Source organism: Scyliorhinus torazame, chromosome 10 (assembly GCF_047496885.1).
Source record: "Scyliorhinus torazame isolate Kashiwa2021f chromosome 10, sScyTor2.1, whole genome shotgun sequence".
Classification (NCBI taxonomy): domain Eukaryota; kingdom Metazoa; phylum Chordata; class Chondrichthyes; order Carcharhiniformes; family Scyliorhinidae; genus Scyliorhinus; species Scyliorhinus torazame.
Window position 1 is genome coordinate 8,503,663 of NC_092716.1, and position 21,927 is coordinate 8,525,589.

The 21,927-nt window shown below is 47.5% G+C and overlaps 1 protein-coding gene across 2 annotated transcripts in view; it reads left to right on the top strand.

Moving 5' to 3' along the window:
• dync1li2 (dynein, cytoplasmic 1, light intermediate chain 2) overlaps positions 1-21,927 on the top strand; it is a 108,634-nt gene that overhangs the window by 23,741 nt on the left and 62,966 nt on the right. For both annotated transcript variants that reach the window (XM_072517807.1, XM_072517806.1), the window contains exon 5: positions 12,399-12,565. In XM_072517807.1, coding sequence (XP_072373908.1) covers positions 12,399-12,565 — 167 coding nt within the window. The remainder of the gene's footprint in view (positions 1-12,398; positions 12,566-21,927) is intronic.

A 21,927-nucleotide genomic window follows, 5' to 3' on the forward strand; every position in this document is an offset into this window, starting at 1 on the left:
GCACCATAATAGTTTGATAATGCAGTTTACTTTGGCTGCCTGATTTCTTGCTATTTTTTTAACTCTGGCATATTGTTTCTTCACTTTTTTTTAACCATTGTTTCAGTTGTTTAAGGCATTAAGCTTGTTTAAAATGGGAAGTAGGTAGGCTGTAACTTGGTTAAGTCTGCAGCTCGCCCATCTCTGCTCCCACTGAGCACTTCCCACTAGCTGGTTACTCCCCTGACACCAAAGCACTCTGGGGCAATGAGCTCATCAGTTTGGGGAAATCTCTTGAACTCATCCAGAGCTCAACAACAAAAGATCATGCAGTTTTTGATGAAGTGAGTTGAGTGGGTATGGATGTTGTTTATGTGGACGTGAGGAGGCATTTGGTAAAATCTCTCGTAAGTGACTGTTCGCTAAAGGCATTGTAGGCAAATTATTGGGCTGGTTAGGGAAGTGGCTGGGCAACAAGAGACAGAGTCAGGATAATGTGCAATATTCTCAGTGGCTGGATTTGACTTCTGGTGTCCTGCACCAATTGGTGTTGGGACCTCAACTATTCACTGTATTTATTATGACTTTGTGATAGCCATTCATCAACATTTTCCAATATAATTTAGCATTTTAAGCAGTGTGGATGGGGGCATAAAATTTACTTTGTACGGAAAAGGACAGAACAGGGTACTTAATGGTGAAAAGGTACAAACAAAGAACGAAGAAAAGTACAGCACAGGAACAGGCCCTTCGGCCTTCCAAGCCCGTGCCGACCATACTGCCCGTTTAAACTAAAATCTTCCTGGGTTCGTATCCCTCTATTCCCATCCTATTCATGTATTTGTCAAGATGCCCCTTAAATGTCACTATCGTCCCTGCTTCCACCACCTCCTCCGGCAGCGAGTTCCAGGCACCCACTACCCTCGTGGTCCTTTGGCCAATGAGCAGGAAGCAGACTCACGCCCACCCCGTCATGTCCATGAAGCTGACGCCCAGCATCAGTAGAATTATTCCAGCATCCACGGTTATTCAGCTTTTCAATTAGAATTAATCAGATCCAGGGGCAGGGTCGTGACCTCGGGTTTAGGACATTGAACAAGCAGATGACCTCTCACCCCAACCATGAAAGCTGCTGGAGAGCTAACCCCAACCACTGGATGCAGATAGATGATTCCCCCACTCCCCTCCTTCGGTGCAGGTGGAGGATGAGGGGGGGATCTTATTGAAACTTACAGGATACTGCAAGGCCTGGATAGAGGATGTTTCCACTTGTAGGAAAACCTAGAAGCAGAGGACACTATCTCAGACTAAAGGGACGATTCTTTAAAACAGAGATGAGGAGGAACTTCTTCAGCCAGAGGCTGGTGAATCTGTGGAACTCTTCGCCGCAGAAGGCTGTGGAGGCCAAATCACTGAGTGTCTTCAAGACAGAGATAGATAGGTTCTTGATTAATAAGGGGATCAGGGGTTATGGGGAGAAGGCAGGAGAATGGGGATGAGAAAATATCGGCCATGATTGAATGGTGCAGCAGACTCGATGGGCCGAGTGGCCTAATTCTGCTCCTATGTCTTATGGTCCCTTCCCCAAGTGGAGGTCCAAAGTGACTTGTCGAGTTGGGTTTGATATCTGGAAACTAGACTATAAGTGGGTGGAAGTCATGCTTCAGTTGTACAAAGCCCTGGTTAGACTACACCATGGGTATCGTGAGCAGCTCTGGGCATCATATCTGAGGAAATATATATTGGATTTGGAGGGAGTGCAGCATTGCTTTACCAGAATAGTCCTGGAGTTAAATTATGAGGAGCGATTACAGAAACTAGAGGCGTGGTCCCTGGAATTTACAAGGTTAAGAGATGATTTGATACAGGAAGCAGATAGGGTAGATGGAGAGAAACTAACCCCGTTGGCGTGTGTGGGTGGGGTGAGGGGGAAATAGTCTTAAAAATCAGAGTTGGATTGAAATGGGGAAACACTTCCAAATGAAAAGGCTAGTGGAACTTTGGAATTTTCTTCTCCAAATGACTATTAATGCTCGGTCACTGTAAATTTTAGTGCGAAATTGGCAGATTTTTGTTAACCGAATGTACTAAAATAGACGTAGAGCGAAGGAATATGGCATGAGGCTGCAGATCAACCAAATCCAAATTGAATGGCCTCCAATACTGTATTTTGTTTTCAGGGTGAGCACGAATAATTAATCCTGTTGTTGAAGAATTGATGAACCAGTGTTTTGTTGCATCAGACCTGCTGGGGAGGCAGTGGTATTGTCGCCGGACTAGTAATCCAGTGTAATGCTCCAGGGATCTGGGTTCAAATCCCACCAGGGCAAATTAAAAACTGGAATTAAAAGTTGCAGGAAGGGTGGCACAGTGGTTAGCACTGCTGCATCACAGAACCAAGGACCCGGGTTTGAATCCCGGCCCTGGGTCACTGCCCGTGTGGAGTTTGCACATTCTCCCCGTGTCTGCGTGGGTTTCACCCCCGCAACGCGAAGATGTGCAGGGTAGGTGGATTGGCCACGCTAAATTGCCCCTTAGTTGGGAAAAAAAAATAATTGGGTACTCTAAATTTATAAATTAAAAAAATTAAGTTGCAGGATGATAGTAACTAAGCAGACTCCGCACCTCTTTTGTTTGCACCGCCCTGTCTGTCTTGCAAGCATCCTTGCCTGCAGTCTCTAATCTCTGCACATCTCAGTGGAACATTAGGGATTGAAACTGTTGAGAGTTTGCTCGCTGTTGCTGCATTGTTCATCAAAAGTGATTTTTGAATGGCCTGATAGTAATGCATGTTGAAGTAGCCATGCCGTGAAAGCATGTAAACTCTGGCCGCTGGGATGCTAACAGTGACAAAAGGCTCGCATTTATCCTTTCAGACCTGCTTCGCCAGTCTCTTCGATTGCAGCTGATCTCGAACTCAAACTTCATTTACCTACCTGTCCCACATAACTCCTGATACCCTAACTTAAAAATCTATTGATCTCGGTCTTGAAACTCTCTCTTAATCTCAAATGCACACAATCATTTTGGCGTTGAGGGACTTGGAGATTGCCAAATTTCCACACCACACTAGTCCTAATTCCACTCAATAGACTGGCTTTAATTTCTGGATTGCACCCCCTTGTTCTGGATGTCCCTCGAGGCAATAGGTTCTCCATCAACCCCATCAAATAAATTCTTTCATCAGTTTAACAACTTTGATCAGAACCCCCTCAAATTTTGAAATTGAAGTGAATACAAACTAGGTTTATGTAACTCGTCCTCGTTTCACGCTTTGAAGGCTCACATTTCAGGTTAGTATCTTGAATTTTGATGCAGATGGGTCAATGAGAATTGGGGGAGTGTGGACTGAGAAAAGGAGTCGGCCATTCACCCCCCTTGAGCACGTTTCACCATTCAATTCGATCGTGGCAGACTTGTATCTCCATGTGCCCAACTTGGTCTCATTACCCTTCATACTCTTGCCTAACAAAGACTTATTAATCTCAGTTTTGAGTTTGTCGATTGACGGCCCCCAGCCTCAGCAGACTGCCTTCATGTTAAGGGCAGTCACTCTCTCTTGAATTCAGCTTTTATCCATTTTTTTGGACCAAGGCTGGATGAGGCCTGGAGCTCTGGCAGCATCTAAACCGAGCCTTAGTGAGCAGGTTATTGCTGAGCAAGTGCCGCTTGACAGTGTGATCGGCAACCCCCTAATCACTTTGATATTGATGATTGCGAGTACACTGACGGAACGGCAATTGGCCTGTTTGGATCTGTCCTGCTTTTTTTGGATAAGATATTCCTGGACAGTTTTCCACATTGCAGGGAATTTTAGCTGTACTGGAACAGCTTGGCTTAGGGTGCAGTCAGTTCAGGAGCACATGTCTTCAGTACAGGTACTATTGTCTGCCTCTAATTTTATGTAAATACCCCCTTGTTCTGGACTCCCCACTGGAGCAAATAGTTGCTTGCTATCTGCTCCATTGGCTACTTCGATCATCTTAAATGTCTCTTAACATGGTGCCTCGTGTTGGGGAATTTTTTTTATTACTGGTGTTATGAACCAGGGTTTAGAGAACCCCAAAGTGTATCATGGAGTTTTCATAGAATTTACAGTGCAAAGGAGGCCATTTGGCCCATCGAGTCTGCACCGGCTCTTGGAAAGAGCACCCTACCCAAGGTCAACACCTCCACCCTATCCCCATAACCCAGTAACCCCACCCAACACTAAGGGCAATTTTGGACACTAAGGGGCAATTTATCATGGCCAATCCACCTAACCTGCACATCTTTGGACTGTGGGAGGAAACCAGAGCACCTGGAGGAAACCCACGCACACACGGGGAGGATGTGCAGACTCCGCACAGTCAGTGATCCAAGCCGGAATCTAACCTGGGACCCTGGAGCTGTGAAGCAATTGTGCTATCCACAATGCTACCGTGCTGACCCACAACTTTTAATAGATTGTGGTATGGGGAGCACACGGCCCACTCTACAGGTGTGGTACAGCAGAAATGGAAAAGTATTTTTTAAAGCAAAACAATGTTTATTCTATGAAACTTTTTAAAACATACAGTGAACATCTTAACAACCATCAATTCAAATACAACCCCCAAAGAGTACAACACTAAGTAATCCTTAAGCTTTCCTTTTGACATCCATAAGACTTTAAAAAAAACCTTTAAAACACAAAGATCAGGTTTAAATTCACTATTGAGAGCAGTTAGTAGTTTTAAATCACTAAAGGATCGATTTAAAGTCTTTAGATTACAGAGAGAGAGACTAATACACCTTATGGCTGTGACTGCAGCTATCCAGCTTTGAAAATGAAACTAAAACCCCTGCAGCAAAACAGCCTAAAACAAAAGTAAAAAGCTGACAGGCAGCCCAGCTGCACCCACTCTCTGACATCACTGATAAACACCCATTTCTTAAAAGTACTCTCACATGGCACTGGATAGTACTACATAGGTGGTATAGTTTCTGCGGCAGCCACAAATAACAAAAAATGGCAAGTGATTCTGGTTCTATTATAGTATCGCCTCACTGCTGTGGGTGAAGTGGAGACACTGACATTTATGGCTACCGGGGCCAATGGCTGTCTGCAGCTCTGATTAGATTCTTTCTGTTTAACTCTTCCTCTCGGGCTGTGCTGGGCCTGGGAAGTGAAGTGCCTGGTGGCAGCATCTTTTGTGCAAGAACTTTGTCTTGTTTTGTTTTCTTCAGCAGAGTTCAAGGTAATACAGTAAAGAATTCAGGACATGTTTTGGTTTCCCCCTAGCCAGGTATTATTTATGAGAACTGTCTGCTAGATTCTGATTATGTTGTGGTAACAGTTGTGTTCCCCTCGCCCTAGGTTCTCCTCTTTTGGATTTTCTCCTTCCCTCCACCTTGCTTGGCCAAGAGGTCAGACATGTGATCTGATAGCTGCTTCTTTAGCTATTTAGAACAGATTTATAAATGTTGCTAATTTTCTTTTCCAGGAGTGCCGGGAACCCCTGATATCTAGACCAATCTTCAAATGACTCCAGGCAGCTAGCACTGTCTAGTGACTATCGAGGGCTTCCCAACCAAGTAGATTCAAATGTATACTTTATATCCAAGCATCACTGGACAGCATTCCAAATTTCAGGACATTGTTTTTCCCCCCTCAGTTCCTCCCATCCCAGTGACTTCACGTTACAGGCACTGAGACCAAGTTGTAGCACTCCAGTTGCTGTTCCTGCAGAACTCTATTTACTTGACACAGAGAATTGAATCTAGGACTTTGTTTGATAATAAAGCCTGTGCTATGGCTACTGCAAACCAGGGAGAATGCCCTTGTGCTTGACCGTAAAGATGCATGATATCCTCTGTGTCTTTCTCTCTGCTCTCCTGAGGAGGTCTGTCACCTATGCTTTGGTGCCTCCCTCTAGGTGGCACTTGCCTTGTTCTCGGTGACTGCTACGCTGGCAGGTGTTACATATTCTGGCAGCAGATATGAGCCACTGTGTAAATCCAGGAAAACATTGGCATAAAATACACACGGCTGTGCAGATTTTCCCAAGACGCCTGAAAGACTCCACAGAATAGCAGGGTCAGCAGTTTCCTATTGTTTTATTCAGGGGGTAGGTGCGCACTCAAATTTACCCACTCAAAGATGAGCTCATGCACCCAACACAAAGCTTGTATTCTTGAATACAAAGTAGTGGCTGCCAATGAGATGACATCATAGACAGTCCTTGCTGCTGAGTGCCTAATCCTCTTTGGAAAGATTGCCATCAGAATGAAAGCTAGAAGCAGATTTACATTTTTCTTTGTCAAAATGAGAAGTGAATGGGTAGCGCAGCATGTTCGTGCTGGTCAGTGACACAAAGTGGCGCGAGATCGTCTTTTTCCTTTGAATTTTCCCTCTTTCTAAATGCTTTGACTCCTTGATGGGGGTGGGGGTATGATATGCTTACTCACTTTCTGCGACCATTTAAATATGTGAATGGTGGTGCATTTAACTTTCATTTCTTCAGGTGGTAGTGTGGACTGTTTTATGTCGACCTGACGAAGCAGACAAGACCCAAAGCTCTGGAATCCCCATATGTACAAGAAACATACTGGGAAGAATCTGTCACTGACATATATACAATATCTGTCAGTAAAACTCCACAGAACATGTGTACATCACATGCAGACTGTTTTGGAATAATGCGAGTGTCGCTGCAGCAAGGTCCCACAGATCACAAAGAGACGGATGATTTGGCTTGGCTGTTTGGTACTGGCTGAGGGAAGATTCACCCAAGACCAAATCTTCCACAGTCTCACGAGTAGCATCTCGAGTTAACCTATCCACAGGATAGCACTTGAAACAATGCTGCACTCCCCCAGGATTGCACTGCAATGGCATCCTCTCTCATCTGCTCAAGTCCTAGCGTGGATTTAAACCCGTGTCCTTCTGTGGCGGACACTGGTGCCAACTGAGCCAAGCTGGCGTGGGTTGTGGCTGAAGTAAGTGTTCAGTGATTATTGGTTAGTGTTATAACCCCCATTATTGGTTGATAACGCCCTTCATTAATTCAACTCCCATGTTTCATCTATATAATATCTCAGTCACAGTAGACCAACAGTCTGTGAAATGGGAAGTAACAGATCTAATTTTGGAGAGATGAGGAGGGTGTGACTTGCTGTGCTGGAGTAGCAGTTTGGTTTGCGAACATAATGTGTCTGTTTCCTCTGTCTCATTGGATGTAGAAACTTGAGAACTCCACCCATTGAGAACAGAGAGTTAATTAATTATCCAGTTTTAGTTTTGAAGAATATTTGAAAAATGCTTGTATTTTCACATCACCATATGCCAATCCATGAAGGTGCTTCATGCAGTGAATTACTTTCGAATGCAGTGACTGTCGTGCTTGCAAGTGCAGCAGCATCAGCAGAATCCTGTAAAAGAAATGAGATGAATGAAGTTAACAAAAACAGATGAAAGAAAATGGAAATTGATGCAAATGAGGAGTGAGAGTTACCACAGTAACAGCTGTGATAATGAAAGACTTGTGGGAGTGCTGCACTTTATCACTGATCAGGGTGACCACAATGTAGACCATGCTCATTTCGGAGACATGGGCGTGCAGGATAAGATGAAACATTTTCAATTTAACCATTTGTTCCACAGCTAGCTGCTGGCCAAGCTGATCTCGTGCAAATAGGGCACCCTGATGGTGTGGAGAATTGACCAGGTAAGTCCTGTTCCCAAAAGGAGCATCAACCTGGCCCAGCCAATTACCCCACCACACCATCAATCTACTCTTAATTATCAGCCAAATGATGGAAGGTGTCGTCAGCAGAGCTATCTCATTGCAGTTAGTCATAAGGCTCGGGTTTGGGTTCAGCCAAAGCCACTTAACGCAACACTCAATGCAGCCTTCATTCGAACAGCGATGAAAGAGCTGGATTCCAACGGTGAGAGTGACTACCGTTGATATCGAGGTTGTGTTTGACTGAGTGTGGCATCAGGGAGCCCTAGTAAAATTGAGGTCAGTGGGGATCGTAGAGACAACTATCTGTTTTTGGAGTCATACGTGGCAGAAGGCTAGATTTTGTTTTTTAAACCCCTAACAGCATTGTGGGTGTACCTACCTGCAGCGGCTCAAGAAGGCAGCTCCACCTTCCCGAGGGCAACTAGGGATGGGCAATAAATGCTGGACCGAGCCAGCGACACCCGCATCCCATAAATGAATATAAAGGAAAATTCCACTGTTCTAACTAATGTCTGTCAAATTCTGATAATCACTTTTGAGATGTGATTTCCATAGGCAATCCCTTTGTTCTGGAATAGCTCACTGAAAAAATAGTTTATTTAATTTGCACTATTCATTCCATCTTAAATTAATTAGATCACACCATAACTTCTCACCACTGGTTGTGGCCATTTGATATGAAACTAATCCAAAACCCATATCCTACCTGTGCCATCCCACTTCCTGTCCCCTGTTCTATTTGGCCTATGTTGATTCCCAATCCCACAGTGAATCACTTGAAATTTCCCCCCTGTGATTAAATCCTTCCAATTCTCATCCAACCTTTTCTGCAACCATTTCCAGTCTCTCAATTGCACTCTCTTCAGCTTTATCCCTCTGACTCCAGATTTCCCTCTGGCTACATCATTGATGGCTGCACCTTCAGTTACTTAGAGCTCCCAATCTGAGATTCTCTCCCTATGCCCCATTCCCCCACTCCTCCACTGCATCCTGGTCTCTGGCTTTCTTTAAAGCTTTCAATCGCAACTCATCACCTGTTCCAAATTTGCTTGCTATCAAGTACAGTGGGATATTTATAATGTGCTAAGTGGGTGAGTGAAAAGAGGAGCCTGTTTATGGGTGGCATGGTGGCACAGTAGTTAGCACTGCTGCATCACAGTGCCTGGGACCCTGTTCAATTCCGACCTTGGGTGCCTTTCTGTGTGGAATTTGCACGTTCTCCCCGTGTGTGCGTGGGTTTCCTTCAGGCGCTCGGATTTCCTCCCACAGTCCAAAGATGTGCAGGTTAGGTGTGGGTTGGCCTCTTTATGCCCAAAAGGTTAGGTGGGGTTATGGCGATAGGTTTGAGGCGTGGACTTAAGTAGGGTGCTCTTTCCACAGGCCGGTGCAGACTCGATGGACAGAATGGCCTCCTTCTGCACTGTAGGGATTCTATGATAAATGGAAGGTGCTACTTTGAGTTTGTTGTGTCTGTACACGCCTATGATTTACACAGCTGGAGTTGGTTTAAAAGTGGAGCTATGAAACTGGAGCAAATTTGTATTTGCAGGACTATTTCCATTTGCTATGGGTGTAACTGATCATCTCTCCACCATGAATAAATGACCATTGTTTGGGTAATCTTGGATAATTGATCAGTCTATTATACTGCATTATTTGCTTTGAGAGGGAGGTGCACTGCACTGAAAGCTGAGTTCAAACAGATTTCTGACTGTCCGTTGCTGCATTCAATGTACAAAATAAATGCAATTGTCTACTGAAAGAATTTCTGTAAATATGCAAAGGGTTTCTTTGGTCTCTGTTTAAGCCTTGAAATATTCTGTGATTAGCATTGATAGAATTTCAAGCTTGGTTTAGGGTATTTTATATTATCGGATAAATCTAGGGGGTTCTGTCTTTGGCTTTATTTTTAAACCGTGTGTGTATATGTCTTTCTGAACTGACAGCAGAGGGGGAAGGCATGTCCCCGGTGCAACATAACACTTCGTGAAGTCAACAATGTTCCATTCCAGAAAGCTAAGAGGGGCATTTTGATCCAGATCTTAATCTTGAGGAATGAGCAGCAACCACCAAGAACAATATCTTAAATTCTTTATTCCATTCTTAAAGTTACGAAGCATGGACAGGGCATGCCCTTAATCCATTTCATTGTTTGCTCCAAAATCCAATTCAAATTTAATCCAATTCATGGTCTCCACAGAGAGACATACAAGATCCAAGCTGCCAATAGAAGGCATTGCACCTCATCTTGGGCTTGATCTTGGCCAAAAGGCCGAGAAGCGACCAAATAACAATCAAAGTGCTATGATCGGCTTCTAAGGTGGTGCGTGACTGCTGATCTGTTCAGTCACCATTTCAGTGTCTTTGAGACAGATTACTGGGCGATCACTGGTGACGTGTGTGTCAGCGGGAAATCAACCACTGCTGTTAAGGAGTTTGCACCATATTGTAAAAACCTTTTTTCTGCATTGCTGCTTCGGGCATTATGGTGGGGATAGTTTCAGGGTGTTTATCAGCGGTATTATATAGTTCAGATTGTGGGAGAGTAATGCTGGTATACAACTCCCCAGCTTCCCGTAAAAATATATAAACCAGCAAAACGTGCATAATCACAGAATTACTATGCTGCAAGAGGAGGCCATCATGTCTGCACTAGCTCTCTGACCATCATGACTTTGTGCTTTGTCCTGCCTTTTCCCCGTACGCGTGCTCACTGTTTCTATTCCCATAATCACCTAATGTCCTCTTGAACGCCTCAATTGAAGCTGCTTCCACCACACTTCCAGGCCCCAATCGCTGGCTTCTTTTGAAAATCATTTTAAATCTGTGCCCCCTCATTCTCGATCCTTTATTGAGTAGGAACAGTTTCTCCCTGTCTGCTCTGTCCAGCCTCCTCCATAATTTTGAACATCTCTATCAAATCTCCTCTTCACCTTCTCCTCCAAGGAGAACAGTCCCAATCTCTCCAATATTTCCTCATGACTGAAGTTTCTCATCCTTGGAGCCATTCTTACAAACCCCTTTTTACACTCTCCAATGTGTGGCACCCAGAACTGTACTGTTACTATTGCTTCAAAGCGCCAGGGTCCCAGGTTCGATTCCCGCTTGAGCCACTGTCTGTGCGGAGTCTGCATGTTCTCCCCGTGTCTGTGTGGGTTTCCTCCGGGTGCTCTGGTTTCCTCCCACAAGTCCCAAAGACGTGCCTGTTAGGTGAATTGGACATCCTGAATTCTACCTCTGTGCATCCGAACAGGCGCCGGAATGTGGCGACTAGGGGATTTTCACAGCAACTTCATTGCAGTGTTAATGTAGGCCTCCTTGTGACAATAAAGATTATTATTACCCCTTATTTATATTGTGTCTCCATGTTCCTCCTCCTAAAATGTATCACCTCACACTTCTCCGCATTGACTTCACCTGATACCTGTCTGCCCACTCCAACCCTACCCTCACAGGCAAGTTCTGTGTCACCTGCAAAGTTTGAAACTGTCCCCGAGCACCAAAATATGGATCATTAAAATATATCCGGAAAAGCAAGGGCCCCAATACCCACACCATGGGAACACCACTGCAAACCTTGCTCTCGCCTGAAAAATATCCATTGACATCTGTTTCCTATTACACAACCAATTTTGCATCCATGTTGCTACTGTTTGTTATATCCTGTGTGCCAATCCAGCTCCAATGTGAAAATTCCTTGATGTTATTCAATTTAGGTTCTCTTATCTATTTTCAGTGGTTCTGGTTTTGCTAGTTGTGCTATTTTCAATGACCCTTTGGACTGTTGGTTTGTTCTGGTGCCTGTATGTAAAATGAAAGAGCGGTCCATAGAATCCCTGCAATGCAGAAGTAGGCCAATCAGCCCATTTTCCTCTGCACTAACCCTCTGAAAGAGCCTCTATCTAGGCTCACTGCCCCACCCTATCCCCGTCACCCACCTAACCTGGGCATCTTTGGACTGTGGGAGGAAACCCCACGCACACACTGGGATAACGTGCAGACTCCACACAAACAGTCACCCAAGGCTGGAATCAAATAGAGGTCGCTGACACTGTGTAGGCAGCAGTGATAACCACTGTGCCGCCCTGTTCACACTGCTTCAAACATGTCCAGATCCCACCAGCTGTGTGTGGGACACGTGATTCTATGTGCATGTCATAAATGGTGGTAACACAAGACCCAGCAAAAGGTGCAATAAAAACAAAATGTGGAAATACTTGGGTCAGGCAGCATCTGTAGAGAAAAAATGAATGCGTTGACTATAATTCAGGAAATGATTGCATATTGAGTGTGTGTGTCAGCAGCTGCGACTAGCTTCACCAAATGCCTGTAAATTTCAACCAGTAAATTTGCTGTAGGCTGTGAATTTTGTAAGTGGCTCACACAGCAAGGTATTACAAAATTCACAGCCTCAAGCAGGATGAGTTTAGAATGGGTTTTCCCCCCACAGGACAGCGAAATGTGGAATAGACAACTGGCGCAACACATTATTTATTGTTGAGTTGGTGTCTTTTTGCAAAGGATCTGGCTTTTTAATCATCGCAGATACGTCTGTTTTGAATCATGAGTGAGTTAAGGAGCGAGAAAGGAGATCTTGGATTGGGAGGCGAGTAGAGAAAGCTGCCTACTAATTTGCAGTGAACTGTAGGATTAATCCAATGTCTTGTCTTGCTCCTAATGCTGTGCCACTCTCATCATCTCTGCCCCTAGTGGTGAAGGAATTCCAGGAGTACGTGGAGCCTGAAGAAGGAACGCATGGGTCCCCGCAGAGAAGAGCCCCGGTATCTGGACAGGACGAGGAGGAGGTGGTTTTGCCGCTGGGAGAGAATGTACTAACACACAATTTGGGCATTCCAGTACTGGTTGTCTGCACAAAGGTAGGATTGTTATCCAGTGAGATGCAGCATTGCGATAAAAGCAGAGCATTGAATGTTCTGTTGTTTATAGAATGAATTGAGTTGGAATTTGTTTAAAAAATATATTTTAGCAGCTGGAGTGTTTGTTACACTACTCCAGGAGAGCTCGTCTCCTATACAATCGCTGTTTAATGCAGGAGTCATTGCTCATTCTGTATTAAGAGTGTGGGTAAGAAATACATATTTAGACCAGGAAAGTTTCTAGTCTATACCTAATTAGTTGATCTTTGCACAAGCAGCAGATACAGTACAATTGGGCTCTGTGGACCTCTACTGGAGCTTGTGTGTGAGTGTGTGCCTTGATTAGCCTCTCTCTTGTTTATACTCTCACAAGGAATGATCAGCTTGAGTGAGATGCTGGCTGGCTGCCATTATTCGTGAAGCACAACACTAGCAAGAGTCTGTGTCTCATAGGGCCAAAGTGCCATTTCAGTCGGCAATGGTTATAGTGCCTCAAAGTTGGCGTTCCTGTCCCGGGAGGAGGGGTACAAACAGTCACCTAAATGTGTGATAAAGGGATATGAGAGACCATTCCTGTTGAATATGGAATGTCGTTATGTCCCAGGTTCTCTCTCAAGTTGCACATTACTGTAACTCTACATTGATCATCATTGCCATGCATGATCCAAGAATGTCCTATCTAACAATGTTGTTGGAGAACCATCTCCATGAGGACTGCAGCAGTTCATCACTAACTTTGGAGAATTGGGGATAGCAGCAGTGAGAGCACATCCTCGGGCAAAAACATTTTTCAACTGAAAAGTTATTGTCCTGGTGTATTAGGAAAGATAAACAGGCGAGGAATGAATGTGTTGGAGCTGTGTGTTTGATTGGATTTAAGAATGTGTGTGAGAGTGGTGCATCATGATTGTGACTGGTTTTAGGAATGTGTGTATCTGTTGGAGTGCTGCTCCATGTTAATGAATGGTTCCTCCTTGGTTTGAAGATGCTGTGCCGTTTCCCTAGGATTGGGGCCACAATACACTGCGGGGAAATGTTAGCAAAAACCCAAGCACTGCTCGGTGTCTTGTACACTCATGCCCCCCTCTAATGGCCAGCGCAATCCGTCTCTATTAACTTCCTTGGGCAGTCTATCCTAAATACTGGATGCTGCTTGTGTAAAACTTTCCTTTATGTAAGAATGCAGGTTAATAAACGTGCCCCCCCACCCCCTCCAAATCGTCCAATAGCAGGAAGCCCCTAGTAGGCTGCTTAAAAGATGATTGGAGTGATGGTTAAGGAGAAGTGTGCTCATTCTTCTCCCTTGATTCTGTTCTTGCCCAATACCGAACCTACGCAATACTCTGGAGCTGGGTTTGGGGAGGGCGGGGGATTTTGCTGTGTAAAAAGGCATGCCATAGAATATTAATCAGGCGAGAAACTCCAGTCATTATTCCCAGTCCGAATCTAGGACACTGACTGCTTGTCCCAGCTGAGGTCAGCTTAATCTCAATCCCAAGTCAAACCTGATCCGTAGCTCTGTGTCACAACTGACCTTTTATTTCATTCATTCAACGAGCGGCAGTGAGAGCGAGAGGTACGGGTGATTAGTGATGAACTGGAATAAGTAATTCAATCCCAGGCTGCTGATGTTTCCAGATACTCCATCCAGCATTGCTGCTGCTCGCTGTGTCATCAGAACAGCTTGATTCAATTACTAGCATTTAGCTCACTGCTGAACGTCATAAACCTCTGCTATATTAAAACGGCTGGAGTGGTTTTATAGCTGAGTCACCTTCTGCATCTCATTCAACGAATCAGGATAGTACCATACTTTTTTTTAGGGAACATTGTACAGGATGAGTGCCCCCCACCCCCGCCATAACTTTAGTATTCCTTAATTTTCATTGGCTTCTCACATTTCAGCAAGGCATTGTATGGGTATAGTATACGGTATAAATTGTGACGGCATTGTACTGCAGTTGCATAGGGCAGGCTGCGTGGACCACAGCATCTTTTCCTGTCTGTCATTTTTTGTATGTTTAGGTAAAGGCCCCTCGTCTGAGGTGTGGTGACCCTCCGGTTTAATCACCACCAGTCAGCTCTCCCCCCTCAAACGGGAAATCGGCCGAGGGTCATCTGGGACTATGGCGACTTCTTCTACCTTTTAGGTGAACATGCAGAATTTGAGGCCACTGCATATTCACATATAAGCTGCTGGAGGGAAATATTCCGGCTTTTTGACCTGAATGCCTGCACTGAGAAATGGGAGTTTGAGGCAGCTCCTTTGTTTTTGAATCCAAGACGTTCCTTTGGCTTGATGACTGTGTTCTTCGTGTTAATCTTTTTGTTAACGTAACATAGTGTAACAACGTAAACAAGGGGAGCCAGAGCATCTAACTGGTTGGTGTTGTGAATTATTTAACTGGATCCAGAACATTTACTGGCAATTCACTTGTGCCAGTATAAATAGACACAAACTGAAACTGGCATTTTGATACATTTTATTTGCCAAGTGCCAGTCTGTATCTTGTTTTCATGTTTTTTGTTTTCAGCCAGATTTCATTATTCTGCCATTAACATGGTGGCGCAGTGGTTAGCACTGCTGCCTCAACACCAGGGCCTGGGTTTGATTCCCATCTTGGGTGACTGTGCGGAGTTTGGCATTCTTCTGTGTCTGCGTGAGTTTCCTCCGGGTGCTCCGATTTCCTCCCACAGCCCAAAGATTTTCAGTTTAGGTGGATCGGACATGCTAAATTGCCCCTTAGGGTGAGGTTACAGGGTGTGGTGACGAATGTGATATAAAATAGTTAGTTTAAATATTAGTTCCAGTAATGTAGATGTAGGCCAGTTTAATTCTAGTGAGTTCACAAAAGACAAAGCACAAAGGATTTCAGAAAGCATGGCGAGGAAGGGGGGAGGGGTGTCTGGTAGAGGATGGGAAAAGGATGCTGGGTAACAAGAGGCCCAGGGTTAAGGAATGAGAAGTGAGCCAATTAGGATGTATGGCCAGGTCAGGAGGGGTATAGGATGACCTATGGGAATCTGTATGTGAAACCTGATGCCATTTGAATATATTTGCAGAGATCCCTTTGTCTCGGTCCTCATTCGTTTCCAAGGGGTCCAGGAGACTGGTTCTGTGTTCTGTGTCCCTGAGAAGCGAGTCAGACTTCTAAGTTGGTTAAAAATAAATAATACTATGCCTACAAATCCATCTCGAGTTTTATTGAGGCCAGACTGACTGGTAAAGAATTCAACATTTGTCAGTGGGATAGGGCCTTTCAAAGGTCGGTGCACATTCGATGGGCCGAATTTTTGTACTGTACTGTAGGGATTCTGATTCTGTGATGCTCACTCTAGACCGGTGCTTTGTTTCATTATTGGAACCATTACCACTCCCTTTGCCTTTTGTTCCATCACACCGTTGATATTTTATCTGTTTACCCTATCCTAGACATTCTCTTTGTTCTTACATAGATACATAGAAGATAGGAGCAGGAGGAGGCCTTTTGGCCCTTTGAGCCTGCTCCGCCATTCATTACGATCATGGCTGATCATCCAACTCAATAGCCTAAACCTGCTTTCTCCCCATAGCCTTTGATCCCATTCTCCCCAAGTGCTATATCCAGCCGCCTCTTGAATATATTCAAAGTTTTAGCATCAACTACTTCCTGTGGTAATGAATTCCACAGGCTCACCACTCTTTGTGTGAAGAAATGTCTCCTCATCTCTGTCTGAAATGGTTTACCCTGAACCCTCAGGCTATGACCCCTAGTTCTGGACACACCCATCATTGGTAACATCTTCCCTGCATCTACCCTGTCCAGTCCTGTTAGAATTTTATAAATCTCTATGAGATGTCCCCTCATTCTTCTGAACTCCAGCGAGAACAATCCCAACCTAGTCAATCTCTCCTCGTATGACAGTCCCGCCATCCCTGGAATCAGTCTGGTAAACCTTCGCTGCACTCGGGGCAGAGTTGAATATGGTAGCCATCACGAAGGAGAAAGTGCTAGAGAAACTAAGAGGTCTAAAAATTGATAAATCTCCGGGCCCAGATGGGCTACATCCTAGAGTTCTAAAGGAGATAGCTGAAGAAATAGTGGAGGCGTTAGTTATGATCTTTCAAAAGTCACTGGAGTCAGGGAAAGTCTCAGAGGATTGGAAAATTGCTGTTGTAACCCCCCTGTTCAAGAAGGGAACAAGAAAAAAGATGGAAAATTATAGGCCAATTAGCCTAACCTCGGTTGTTGGCAAGATTCTAGAATCCATCGTTAAGGATGAGATTTCTAAATTCTTGGAAGTGCAGGGTCGGATTAGGACAAGTCAGCATGGATTTAGTAAGGGGAGGTCGTGCCTGACAAACCTGTTAGAGTTCTTTGAAGAGATAATAAATAGGTTAGACCAAGGAGAGCCAATGGATGTTATCTATCTTGACTTCCAAAAGGCCTTTGATAAGGTGCCTCACGGGAGACTGCTGAGTAAAATAAGGGCCCATGGTATTCGAGGCAAGGTACTAACATGGATTGACGATTGGCTGTCAGGCAGAAGGCAGAGAGTTGGGATAAAAGGTTCTTTTTCGGAATGGCAACCGGTCACGAGTGGTATCCCGCAGGGTTCAGTGTTGGGGCCACAGCTGTTCTCTTTATATATTAACGATCTAGATGACGGGACTGGGGGCATTCTGGCTAAGTTTGCCGATGATACAAAGATAGGTGGAGGGGCAGGTAGTATTGAGGAGGTGGGGAGGCTGCAGAAAGATTTAGATAGTTTAGGAGAGTGGTCCAAGAAATGGCTGATGAAATTCAACGTGGGCAAGTGCGAGGTCTTGCACTTTGGAAAAAAGAATAAAAGCATGGACTATTTTCTAAACGGTGACAAAATTCATAATGCTGAAGTGCAAAGGGACTTGGGAGTCCTATTCCAGGATTCTCTAAAGGTAAACTTGCAGGTTGAGCCCGTAATTAAGAAAGCATATGCAATGTTGTCATTTATCTCAAGAGGCTTGGAATATAAAAGCAGGGATGTACTTCTGAAGCTTTATAAAGCACTAGTTAGGCCTTATGTAGAATACTGTGAGCAATTTTGGGCCCCACACCTCAGGAAGGACATACTGGCACTGGAGCGGGTCCAGCGGAGATTCACACGGATGATCCCAGGAATGGTAGGCCTAACATACGATGAACATCTGAGGATCCTGGGATTATATTCTTTGGAGTTTAGGAGGTTGAGGGGAGGTCTAATAGAAACTTACAAGATAATGAATGGCTTAGATAGGGTGGACGTAGGGAAGTTGTTTCCATTAGCAGGGGAGACTAGGACCCGGGGGCACAACCTTAGAATAAAAGGGAGTCACTTTAGAACAGAGATGAGGAGAAATTTCTTCAGCCAGAGAGTGGTGGGTCTGTGGAATTCATTGCCACAGAGGGTGGTGGAGGCCGGGACGTTGAGTGTCTTTAAGACAGAAGTTGATAAATTCTTGATTTCTCGAGGAATTAAGGGCTATGGAGAGAGAGCGGGTAAATGGAGTTGAAATCAGCCATGATTGAATGGTGGAGTGGACTCGATGGGCCGAATGGCCTTACTTCCGCTCCTATGTCTTATGGTCTTATGCACTCCCTTGAGAGCAAGAACATCCTTCCTCAGAGAAGGAGACCAAAACTGCACACAATACTCCAAGTGTGGCCTCACCAAGGCCCTGTATAATTGCAGCAACACATCCCTGCTTCTATACTTGAAACCTTGCGCAATGAAGGCCAACATACCATTAGCCTTCTTTACCGCCTGCTGCACCTGAACGCTTACCTTCAGCGACTGGTGTACAAGGACACCCAGGTCCTGCTGCACACTCCCCTCTCCCAATTTACAACCATTCAGGTAGTAATCTGCCTTCCTGTTTTTGCTTCCATAATGAATAACCTCACACTTATCCAAGTTATACTGCATCTGCCATTGATTTACCCACTCGCCCAACCTGTCCAGATCCTGCTGTAGGATCCCTGCATCCTCGTCACAATTCACCCTCCCACCTAATTTGGTATCATCTGCAAACTTTTGAGATGCTACATTTTGATCCCTCATCCAAATCATTAATATATATTGTGAATAGCTGGGGTCCCAGCACCGATCCCTGTAGTACCCCACTGGTTACTGCCTGCCAATTTGAAAAGGACCCATTAATTCCTACTCTTTGTTTCCTCTCTGCCAACCAGTTTTGAATCCACCTCAATACATTTCCCCCAATCCCATGAAAATGAAATGAAATGAAAATCGCTTATTGTCACTAGTAGGCTTCAATGAAGTTACTGTGAAAAGCCCCTAGTCGCCACATTCCGGCACCTGTTCGGGGAGGCTGGTACGATGCTTGCCTGACTTGGTCTGCTTTCAAAGTCAGCGATTTAGCCCAGTGTGCTAAACCAGGCCCTGGTTAAACCATGCGCTTTAATTTTGCACAATAATCTCTTATGTGGGACTTTGTCAAACGCCTTCCTCCTCTCGCACTCCTCACATATTTCAACAGCATAAAACCCATCATAGCTTGACCTCCCTTCAGTTCCAAAGATGTCATATTCTACTTGGAAAGTTAACTGTCTCTCTCTTCACAGATGCTGCCAGACCTATTGAGTGTTTCCAGCACTTTGTGCTTTTATTTTAGGTTTCCAGCATCCACATTATTTTGCTTTCATTTTAGTCTTAAATCAGTGAAACTGTGACAGTTGGGTTTGGTGTGTATGCTTGTGATGTACAAATCTAAATAAATGATTGAAAGTGTGTAAAGATTGGCTCCAGTTCTATCCGTCACCAGATGCCTATTTGGAATATAATAGGCATTACTTCCCTCTTTAATCAACAGGAGCAATTTCCAGAAGGAGCTCAGGAAGCAGTAATCAGGAATCTGAATCACTGGCTGATTCCCGCCCTCCACGTGTGTGTGTGTGTGTCCCCCCCAAACCCGGGGATGGAGACTACTCTTTGTCCCCTATATGCCGCAGCTGAAATCCTATTACAAAGTGATTCTGGAATCTTCGAGTATCAGCGCACAGGCCTGTGAAAAGACTGGCAGTGTGATTACAATCAGTGGGCGTGAGTGCGTGCAGACACAGCCAAATCCATGCTCTTGCTATGTTCTGATCATTTTGTGTGGAAGTGACATCTTCTGACAAAGATCAGCTACTGCAATACAATGCTGCATTGAAAAGGAGCACAGTATGAGTCACTGAGACGTTACAACACTGGGGGCTGTTTAGTTTAGTTTGTCCAAACCCATGGTCATTTCCTGGCTCAGTGGCCCTAATACCACCTGATGCCTTATTTCCATTTCACTTTATTCTTCAATCAACTGAGCCACCCTTCTCACTCACGCTCCCTCCACCTCTATCCCCCTCCCCCTCTATCGCCACCCTACCTCCCCCTCTATCGCCTCCCTCCCTCCCCCTATCGCCTCCCTCCCTCCCCCTCTATCGCCTCCCGCCCTCCCCCTCTATCCCCGCCCTCCCCCTCTATCCCCGCCCTCCCCCTCTATCCCCGCCCTCCCCCTCTATCCCCGCCCTCCCCCTCTATCCCCGCCCTCCCCCTCTATCCCCGCCCTCCCCCTCTATCCCCGCCCTCCCCCTCTATCCCCGCCCTCCCCCTCTATCCCCGCCCTCCCCCTCTATCCCCGCCCTCCCCCTCTATCCCCGCCCTCCCCCTCTATCCCCGCCCTCCCCCTCTATCCCCGCCCTCCCCCTCTATCCCCGCCCTCCCCCTCTATCCCCGCCCTCCCCCTCTATCCCCGCCCTCCCCCTCTATCCCCGCCCTCCCCCTCTATCCCCGCCCTCCCCCTCTATCCCCGCCCTCCCCCTCTATCCCCGCCCTCCCCCTCTATCCCCGCCCTCCCCCTCTATCCCCGCCCTCCCCCTCTATCCCCGCCCTCCCCCTCTATCCCCGCCCTCCCCCTCTATCCCCGCCCTCCCCCTCTATCCCCGCCCTCCCCCTCTATCCCCGCCCTCCCCCTCTATCCCCGCCCTCCCCCTCTATCCCCGCCCTCCCCCTCTATCCCCGCCCTCCCCCTCTATCCCCGCCCTCCCCCTCTATCCCCGCCCTCCCCCTCTATCCCCGCCCTCCCCCTCTATCCCCGCCCTCCCCCTCTATCCCCGCCCTCCCCCTCTATCCCCGCCTTCCCCCTCTATCCCTGCCTTCCCCCTCTATCCCCGCCCTCCCCCTCTATCCCCGCCCTCCCCCCCTCTATCCCCGCCCTCCCCCCCTCTATCCCCGCCCTCCCCCCCTCTATCCCCGCCCTCCCCCCGTCTATCCCCGCCCTCCCCCCGTCTATCCCCGCCCTCCCCCCTCTATCCCCGCCCTCCCCCCCTCTATCCCCGCCCTCCCCCCCTCTATCCCCGCCCTCCCCCCCTCTATCCCCGCCCTCCCCCCCTCTATCCCCGCCCTCCCCCCCTCTATCCCCGCCCTCCCCCCTCTATCCCCGCCCTCCCCCCTCTATCCCCGCCCTCCCCCCTCTATCCCCGCCCTCCCCCCTCTATCCCCGCCCTCCCCCCTATCCCCGCCCTCCCCCCCTCTATCCCCGCCCTCCCCCCCTCTATCCCCGCCCTCCCCCCCTCTATCCCCGCCCTCCCCCCCTCTATCCCCGCCCTCCCCCCCTCTATCCCCGCCCTCCCCCCCTCTATCCCCGCCCTCCCCCCCTCTATCCCCGCCCTCCCCCCCTCTATCCCCGCCCTCCCCCCCTCTATCCCCGCCCTCCCCCCCTCTATCCCCGCCCTCCCCCCCCTATCCCCGCCCTCCCCCCCTATCCCCGCCCTCCCCCCCTATCCCCGCCCTCCCCCCCTATCCCCGCCCTCCCCCTCTATCCCCGCCCTCCCCCTCTATCCCCGCCCTCCCCCTCTATCCCCGCCCTCCCCCTCGATCCCCGCCCTCCCCCTCGATCCCCGCCCTCCCCCTCGATCCCCGCCCTCCCCCTCGATCCCCGCCCTCCCCCTCGATCCCCGCCCTCCCCCTCGATCCCCGCCCTCCCCCTCGATCCCCGCCCTCCCCCTCGATCCCCGCCCTCCCCCTCGATCCCCGCCCTCCCCCTCGATCCCCGCCCTCCCCCTCGATCCCCGCCCTCCCCCTCGATCCCCGCCCTCCCCCTCGATCCCCGCCCTCCCCCTCGATCCCCGCCCTCCCCCTCGATCCCCGCCCTCCCCCTCGATCCCCGCCCTCCCCCTCGATCCCCGCCCTCCCCCTCGATCCCCGCCCTCCCCCTCGATCCCCGCCCTCCCCCTCGATCCCCGCCCTCCCCCTCGATCCCCGCCCTCCCCCTCGATCCCCGCCCTCCCCCTCGATCCCCGCCCTCCCCCTCGATCCCCGCCCTCCCCCTCGATCCCCGCCCTCCCCCTCGATCCCCGCCCTCC